This window comes from Solanum pennellii, chromosome 2, assembly GCF_001406875.1.
Source record: "Solanum pennellii chromosome 2, SPENNV200".
Taxonomy (NCBI): domain Eukaryota; kingdom Viridiplantae; phylum Streptophyta; class Magnoliopsida; order Solanales; family Solanaceae; genus Solanum; species Solanum pennellii.
The window spans coordinates 34139851-34149971 of NC_028638.1; the positions used below are offsets into that span (position 1 = coordinate 34139851).

Here is a 10121-nt window from a genome sequence, read left to right on the forward strand (position 1 = left end):
GGTCCGTCGTGCCCACGACGGTCCGTCCTGCCATGTCGTCACGAAGTTCAGAGAGTCGATTTCAGTACCCAAATTTCAGAATTCTAAGTGTATTGGAACGAGACCCCCTCGACGGCCCGTCGTGCCCATGACGGTTCGTCGTGAGATTCGTCGACTCAGCCAGTTTTTCCAGAAATAAAATCTGCTGCTCAAACGACTAAACAGGTCGTTACAGCTCTGCAACGCAATCTGTCACTATTTAGTAAAGGATCATAACTTTTTACTCATAAGTCGTATTGATGAGCAGATGGATGCGTTGGGAACTAAATTCCAAGATCTTTTGTTATATTTGATAGGTTACTAGATGTAACTCTTCATGATATGATAGGATATATGATTGTTCGAAGTTGATTCTTACATAAATTCATATAAAAATCTTACTCAATAGCAAAGTTTTAGATTCAACTCAGTGCTAGAGGTTCTTATGATCCTAATTCATATATATTACACTTAAAACACGAAGAATTGATCTTTAACACATATATAGATACAATTAGAAATCATCGGATTTGAACCTACACACATGTGGAGAATGATTCATACCTTTGCTTGGAAGTTGAGAGGTGTTACAATTTACTTTACTTTTACAAATTTCTGAAAAAATAAACAGCAAATGCAGCTTGCCCAAATATTTAATTAAAAATAATGACAACAAACATCTGATATCAGTAGGTACTTTATCATGCCAATTAATTAATGAAAAGACAACAAAATATATATATATATATAATATATATATATATATATATAAAACAACCTTAAAATTCAACCACATCAAATTCCAAATCGAAACTCCATCAGTTCCTATCGACTAATTAATTTGGTGAATTTATTTCTTACAGCTCTGGATCACGTATAGTGCATGCTTTAATTAGGTAGGTTGTTGAGGACTAATATTAATATTATAATAACATTTATAGTACCAAACTACAGATGTAAAGGGTAAAAAGATGAAAAGTAAATTTAAATACATGAATCATATAGTTACAACTTGCTCATAAGACACACGACTAATACGTCTAATATTAAATAGCCTCTCATTCCATTTTGTGAATTAATGTTCTCTCTTGTTTATAATTAGTTGGACAATAAAAAAGATTTTTGTAAATTGAATATTCTTTCTATCTCAATTTATTTATATGACATATTTCGGATTTCGAAATTTAAACTAATTTATTTTTGAAGATTTCTTGTATAAATTTTCGGTTAAACTTAAACTGTTTTATTCTCCAAAAATAAAATGTATCACATAAACTAGACAAAGGAAGTAATATCTTTTACATGAAACCCATACAGACAAAACACAATAAACATGAATCACCTAAGGACAACAAGTCAATTCGATTCTCTCATAGAGCCCATACACACAATTGTTAGTGTATGGACATAGTATATGTTTCCATTGTTAATGCACCAGGATGGTATCCAATCCAGTAATAGTATGTATTGGTGTGGTATCTGATCCAATAATATAGTGTACCTGCATAGTACTCGATCCAATAATAATTTATATCGATACGGTACCCTATCTCATCATCAAGCACAGAGCACAATCACAATTATAATAAACAATCACCACACGTTAGAGTATCTTATAGTAGGATTAGAGATGTGATGCATAGTTTTATATTCTAAATCTTGTATGCTTGGATGTTGATTCTCTAAGAACTAACAAGCTGCGTGTTAGGTTTGTTGCTTTGTAAAGATTTCACTTTAGTGGTTAACACGACAAATTTAATTAACAAAAGATACGTTATAAAAGAAAACATGTCTGACAAATTGGAAGAAAAAAAAAAGAAAGAAAATATTGCTTTAGGTATCATATTTGAACGAAATGTTATATTTGAAAATCATTAACACTATTATTTGTTTACAAACCAAAAATTACAACTAATTTATTTTAAGAGTTCAGAGAAAAGTAAAAACTTGGCTTTATTTAATTGGTGGGAAAATGTTGATGTGGTCTTTTTTATATTTGTTGTCATAATTGAGCCACATTAACTGTGGCCATACAGCAGTGTTCTTTTCTTTTTACTATTTGTTTATTTAATAAGTCAAGCAAGTTTATTATTTTTTTATATACTATTGTTAGCATTAAATAACTATAAAATGTATTAATAATATCAATTTAGTAAAATGTTATGTAAAGATAAATTAATGTAATTAAAAAAAAGAGTAGTATTTAAAATAAATAGAAATAACCCAATTAAATTAACCTTTTATTTAAATTGTTTTAGAATAGTATAATAAAAAAATATAATAAGTAAAATAAAAAGAAAAATAAAAGAATTATGAGATAATTTATTAAAATTCCTTGTTTCGAGGAAAAAAAAGAGTAGACAATTATCAGGTTACTGATGAAATAGCTATCTGGTCACCCATTCTATGTTGTTGAATTATTATCTCAACTACTCCCTTCCTCTATTTATTTTTTTGGGGGGGTCAATAATGAATTTTAAACATCATAAATTCATTGAATCAATTGGTGTATATACTTAAATCTTAAATTTTAAAGAGTAATTAATATTAATAGTAACAATAATATTATATTTAATGTAACTTATAATTGAATTTAGAGACGGTACAATATAAGCTAAGCATTGACTAAATCGATCTTTGAGGGGATAAAAAACAGCTCAATACTCTTGGTTCAAAATTTTAATTGTAAAATATATTAATATTTCACTAAATTAATATAGATGGATCATAAATTATTAGTATTATATTATAAAGATATTATTTAATCAATAAATTAATATTTATTAATTTCAATAATATTTTGAGATTCAATATAAGTTAATTTTGTTTACATTAAAATCGTTATATCTTACTAGTTTATATAATATTTATGGAATTTACATAAAAAATGAATATACATCAAAAATCATTAGATCTTATTAAATTATTTATCATATTTTGTTGAATTTATGTAAAAAATAACTTCATAAAGTACAATGTACTATTCCATCTCGCTAATTATTTGTTCACTTTTTTTTTTAATTATTTCTAATTACTTGTCAATTTTGATAAATCAAGAAATGACAATTTTTTTACACATTATATCCTTAATTAATTACTTTGAAAAAAGTTGAACTTTTTAAAAATGTTAAGTTTTTAATTCATCTACTTTATAATTAATAGGGATAAAATGATAATCTCACTGTATCAGTAATTATTTTTTAATAGGCGTGTCAACTAGGGTTGTGCACTATTCGGGTTAAACCGAGTAACCAAAATCAAATCAAATCGAATTCTTATTTGGATTGATTTTGAATTAATAAATTACTTTATTTAGTTTTTGTATTTGGTTTCGAATTTAAAAAAATAAAAATAAAAAACTAATTATCTCTTTCTCTACCTATCTATCTATCTATCTATCTATCTATCTATATGTGTGTTTAGAAATAAGTTGGAGTTAACCACTTTTGTCCTTTTTTGGTTATTGTCATTCACGATGATTATATTTATATTTTATGCTTGAACATCTATAATAGGTATACTTGTAAGCATTGTGTTTTATGTTTTTGTTATTATTCAAAATAGAAAGTATATTTGAGGAATTCAATACTATTACATTGGTCATGCGATTAATTATTCACATAACCGAATAATCAAATAAAAAAAATCTGAACAGAATAAAAAAAAAATCAAATCAAATCAAATTTATTTTATATTGAATTAAAGTGGATTACATTTTTACAAAACTAAAAACCAAAAAATTAGTATAAAACCACACCAAAAAATCAAATACATACCCCCTATGTCAACTCAACTAATTAAAGAGTGCACAGAAAAGGCGCATTGAAAGCAATTTATAGTATCTCTGTTTTCACTTTTTCTTTTATTGGTCTCCATCGAGCTCGTAATGATATTGTGGAGTAAAAAAAATGAATTTTGCAACATACTCAACTTAGCAATTCTTACAAATATTTAAATTAATCAAAACTTTGAAACATAATGACCTGATTTCCTTCTTTAATTCTTGTACTATAAATTCCTTATTCATATTACAAAGAATCAAATGAATCCGTTGTACAAATATGGGACATTTTCTGTTACATACACAACAATAAAATTACACATAACAAATTGCACTATATTTTTATTTTTTGAATGAATGAATTCAACTTCAAATTATATTATGAAAAAAGAATTTGATTTGCTTACATTCGACTAGCAGGTAAGGACCCCATACCATTAGCAATCTGTCTTAGAGAAAACTTTTGAATTTTCCCAGTTGCAGTTTTGGGTAGTTCATCCATGAAAATTACAGTCTTGGGTATCATATAATGTGGCAATCTTTCCCTACAGAAATCAATAATTTCCTTCTCTTTCGGTTTAAGTTTCAGTTCCATCTTCAGACTCACGAAAGCACAAGGCGTTTCGCCCCAAAATTCATCGGGTCTTGCTACAACTGCTGCCTCATTCACAAAATTGTTTGAATAAAGTACTGATTCTACTTCAACACTGCTTACATTCTCACCACCACTAATTATAATATCTTTAGATCTATCTTTAATTTCTAAGTACCCATCTGGATGCATAACTGCTACATCCCCTGTATAAAGCCAATTGTTTTTCATACATTTTGATGTAGCTTCTTCATTTTTCAAATAACCCAACATTATGCATCCACCTCTTAATACAATTTCACCCATTGTAACTCCATCCCTCTTTACACTAACTCCAGATTCCGGATCCACCACGTCAACCTCCGTCATACCTAAACTCTTAATCCCTTGTCTAGACTTCAATTTTGCCTTCACATTCGCAGATAATTTGTTCCATTTAGGTTTCCAAATACAAGATACCACTACCCCTGCCACCTCTGTCATCCCATACCCGTGGTTCACTACGAATCCTAATGATTCGACACGGAGGACAATGGTGGCAGGGGGAGGAGCCCCACCAGTACGGAAGTGGACGGGGTTTTGTAATGGCTTAGCACAGGGGGAATTGGCTAGCATAGTGAGTACCACAGGTGCACCACACATATGTGTGACATTATATTTGCTGATAGCATGAAACACAACATTAGCATCGAATTTTCGAAGACAAATGTTGGTCCCACCAACAACAGCCAGACCCCATGTGTAACTCCATCCATTAGAATGGAACATTGGGAGGGTCCATAGATACACTGGCTGACTTGGTACAGACCAATCTATTAACGAATCAACTGTGATAATAAAAAGAGATCTATGAGAATGTACCACTCCTTTAGGTGATGATGTTGTTCCAGAAGTGTAGTTCAACGTCATCGCATCCCGATCATTCTCAGGTCGAATCCAATTGAAATTCGAATCCCCCTTCGCCAACATAGCATCATAAGTATCACACTGATCGAAATCCAAGTTTGTTGAAAACGGAACAGAGTTTTCATCTTCTATTAGGACAAGAATTGGAGTGTCCACATCAGATGGAAACAATGAAATCGACTGAAGTACCAAAGGATATAGCTGGTAATCAACAAACAAGAGCTTCGATTCACTATGTTGGAGCAGAACAGAGACGGTTTTGGCATCGAGACGAGTGTTGATGTTGTTGAGTACAGCACCAGCCATTGGAACAGCAAATTGAAGCTCTAACGTCGCGGGAATATTAGGAGCTAAAACAGAAACAACTTGGCCTTTTTTGATACCAATGAGGGATGAAATTGAGGAAGCGAGGAGTAAACATCGAGTAAATGTTTGAGACCAGGTGTATGTAGTGGAGTTACAGACAATGGAAACACTATCCCCATAAGCTACAGCAGCTCTTTCCAAGAATGTTAATGGTGTAAGAGGAGATGAATTGACAGAACTTGGTTTCAATTGATCCATATGTATAGACCTGTCTCTTTCTTCTAACAGGTTTTGTAGATGATAAAAAGGGTGTGTGTAGATGGAAGAATTGTAAGTTTTTATTATATTTCTGTGTGTGTGTTTATAGAGGGTTGAAATTTATTGCATTGAGGAGAGTTTAGTTGAGGTAGAAATAGAATATGGAGTGTATATTATTGCTGGCTATCATAAATTCTCACAAGTATTCTTAATTCTTTAGCTTTAATTTAGAGGTAGGCGAACTGCAAATGCACCCACACCATGTGTATGAATAACTCCCAACAATATCATCTTGCTGTACTCATGCACCATTAACCAAACTTCAAACAGGACCATGTGTTTTCACAAAGATAATAAAAAGAAACAGAACAAACATACCCTTTTGCTTCAATTTGAGTTGGACTCTACGTTCAATTTTAATTTGGATTCTTGAACGCTACTCAACTCTAAATCTTAGTTCATGCTACGATATCGAATATCTCATAAATTATGTGATATTCATAGATCAACACTTCGAATATTCAATGAATTCATCGAATATTCATAAAAAAAATCAAATTCAAATCATTCTAGTTCGAGAAATACGTCGAAATCATGGATAAATCTTAAGAGAGATGAATTAAGGGAGGAACAGAATTGTACCCTAAATGTTTTCTTCATAATTTATTTGTGATTGCAATTTATTTTTGTCACTTTAAAATATTTTGCAAACGACATGAATTTTTAGTTTCATTCTCAAACTATTAAAGCCTTAAAAACACCCATTTACTTGACTAACTTAATTTAAATATACTCTTAGTCTTGCAACATGAGTGAACTACACCTTTAAATTCTCACCAAGTTTAGAGATATTTTCAAACACTTCTCTCGACTTTTTGTTAAGAGTAGCATACTCTTACAAGAGTTTGAGATCGCTTGTTATGTGGTGTTGCATATCAGGAATATCTTAATTAGTCAAATAGAAATGTTTTCAAGACTGTCAATAGTTTGGAGATGAAACTATTGATTTGCGCTAAATTGAGAGGTATTTTTAAGACCGTCAATAATTCAGAAAAAAAACTATTGATTTGCATAAAATTGAGAGGTGTTCCCAATATTTCTCTTATTTATATTTGGCATTTGACATATCCATTGATGGACAAGACTATTTTGTATCACCATCTCCTATTAATTGTTGTTTGATAATAGATCTTATTTTTGAAAAATAAGTAATTAATGCTATTTTTTTAGATATATTTAAAATGATAAGTATAATTAAACATTTATTTATAAAATATCAGACAGGTAAAAGTGAAAAAAAGGAATATTGAAGTAATCATAGGAAGTTCTTTCTCACCAATAAGATTTTTGCGCTCTTTGATCAATAATATTTTTTACTTGTTCATTTTATAAATTATAAAAGGATAAAAAAAGTTTGTCTATTTTTTCCTCAATTGATATCTTAAAAAATGTAAAACTTCTTTAAATACAATATTAATTTTATACATAATCTTAATCAACTATCAAATATAATATTATTTTAAAATTCTAATACATATATAATATTTCTCGTAACCAGCTAACCACGACCCTAGTTAAAATTTGCATAATACACGACACAACATATAAATAGGGAGAAAAAACGACGTAATTACTAATCGGACGTACAGTGCAGTAGGGGGCGCACACAATTTCTCTCAAATAATTACCCGCTATTAATCACACACTCTGCACCTGGCATTCATTTTCTCATAATCATTTTCTTTTAATCAAAGGTTTACTTTTAGAGCAGTTTCTTTGTTATTCCATTTCTATTTGCTTGTTATAGGCTAACATTTGTTATAATTTAAAATTTATTAAATATTAATGTATAAAATGATTCGAATTATATTAGATTAATGAATATATCAGTCCAAATAAATATTATGAATTAATATAATTGATTCAATTATAGAAATCCAATAGATATGAATTAGTACGGAAATATTACGAGGTTAGGCAAATATATGCTGGTTAATTAGCTAACATAGTTATATTTTGCATTGATTACAATTTGGAACTTATTTCTAGGTAGAATTATATTCTTCTCTCTCGCCTCTCTCTCTCTCTTTCTCTCTTGCATCTCTCCACTCTCTCTGAAATGTCACTCGTCACTCTCCTCTTTTTCTCCCTGCCCAATCTCTCTCTCGCTCTATACAAACTTTGTATAAAGCGAGAGAGGCGAGATATACAAATACAAATGCATATTTCACCATCATATACACTTAAAGAATTATACAAATACAAATCTTTTGTTGCCCAGTTCTATTTTGTCTTTCTCTCTCTTTATGCAAACACATATTATATAAATACTATATATAATTTGTGTTTGTATAAAACGAGAGAGAATGTATATACAAAGACAGTTTTTAACTCGAATCGGTTATACACGAATTCAAATTGCAGTTACACATATACAACAATTGAACTGATATACATATACGATTTGTCTCTCTCGCTCGCCTCTCTCCTCCTCTTCCAATCTCGCTCATCAGATGTACGAAATACATATGTATACCTACTACATATATATAAGTATTTTGATAAATATACATATACAATTCGTCTCTCTCCTTTCTCTCCCCTTTCTCGCTCGCCTCTCTCCTCCATCTCTCAATCTCGCTCTTCACTCTCCTATCTATAACATGTAGCTATAAATCGTAATTAAAAATTATAGGTATGAAACATAATTAAGCTATTTTGGAGTGACTATATGTGAAAATTCACCATTAATTAAAGTTCAAATTGATTGATTGAGCTACAATAGATGAGCTTAGTTTACTAAGTTCAATGACATCTCATCCTAGAAGTCCATTTTGGTGTCATGTCTCAAATAATGTGGCATGCAAAGTCAAACAAAGAAGCAAATAAGATCATGTCATGTGTCAAACAGACAAGCCCACTTCATAAGTTCAATGTGTCATGTCACTTAAATTTGATTGGTCGAAAGGAAACGTCTTCCTATCACAACTCATCTATTTAACAACTATAAACAGGGGTCCTCATAATTTAGAAAATGGATTAGAATTCTAACAAGAAGCAAAGAGAACTCGTGAATCAAAAGTCACATATTTCTCTACAAGTTCAAGAATTAAAACATTCAAGTTCAAGAAAGATTAAGATTAAGACTACCAGATTCAAGAACAAGCTTGAAGCTCTTGAATTCAAGTAGAAGTTAACATCAAGATAAAGTTCAAGTTCATCGAAGATTCAAGAATAAGCTACAGAACCCTTCAATCCAAGATCAAGGTCATCAAGTTTAAGTCCATATCAAATTCATCAAATCCAGTAATTCAATATTTATGTCATTTAACTTTGGGTGTATACAAGACTACAAGTAGACAACTAAATGTGTATAAAGTTGAACAAGTAGACACATGAGTTTTATGTGACATAATACACGTAGTATACCACATAGGACACATATTGTCACGTAAAGATAACACGGAGGATATTTGTGTCTATTTATTTAAATTTATACAAGTTTAAGTGATTGCTTGTGCAGACTCAAAATTAAAGGACACAAATATAAAATAAGATCGACTAAATTGAAGAACACATATATACTATATCTACTATTATTTGTTAACTTAGATGGACCTCTAAACGAAAATGTGAATCTTTAGTCTCCAAGCTAACTTGTTTAGTTTTTGATTGCTCTAATTACCAAATGATTAATGAATTGAGTTAAATTTACATCACCTTTGATGTCCGAAGGTAATAACTCATATGATCATTTAATTTTGAATAGTTCACTTAGAAAGTCATTTAATCTTGAATAGTTTACTTGAAGGTCATTATTTTGTTTTATAACTCAAAATTTATTCAACTATTGATATTTCACTTAATTAAAACGTCACTTAACTATCTTCTTTCCCTTATAAAGTCAACTATTGATGTTTCTTTTAGGAAATTATTCAACCAACTTAAATAACTTTTTCATTAAAATTTGTTAAAATTATTCTTTTAAACTATTTTTAAACAAATAATAAAATATACATTCTAATTATTTTATTATTATAACATTCAATAGTAACACCTAACATTTTATTCGCAAATTAAAATCAATATGAATATCTCGACCCCTTCACAAAAATCAACGGTACTTAAATGTTGGATATACTTTACAATTGATGAAATAGTTTATTACGTGATAAAAAAGAACTAGCCATCGTCCCATGTCATACTATAATACTCATGCATTATTGCATATTCTCTTTTTCAAATTAAATTCAACCAAAT

General features: G+C 29.9%; 1 protein-coding gene across 1 annotated transcript; it reads right to left on the reverse strand.

The window, feature by feature from the left end:
- Window positions 1–4003: 4003 nt before the first annotated feature.
- Window positions 4004–6044, reverse strand: LOC107010255 (probable acyl-activating enzyme 5, peroxisomal). The gene has a single exon (XM_015209501.2). It carries the CDS (start codon window positions 5859–5861, stop codon window positions 4203–4205), a length of 1659 nt encoding a protein of 552 aa, XP_015064987.1. The 5' UTR covers window positions 5862–6044; the 3' UTR covers window positions 4004–4202.
- Between the last annotated feature and the right edge of the window lie 4077 nt (window positions 6045–10121).

Coding starts and splice junctions, on each gene's coding strand:
- LOC107010255 (XM_015209501.2), bottom strand. CDS start 5,861: ATGGATCAATTGAAACCAAGTTCTGTCAATTCATCTCCTCTTACACCA.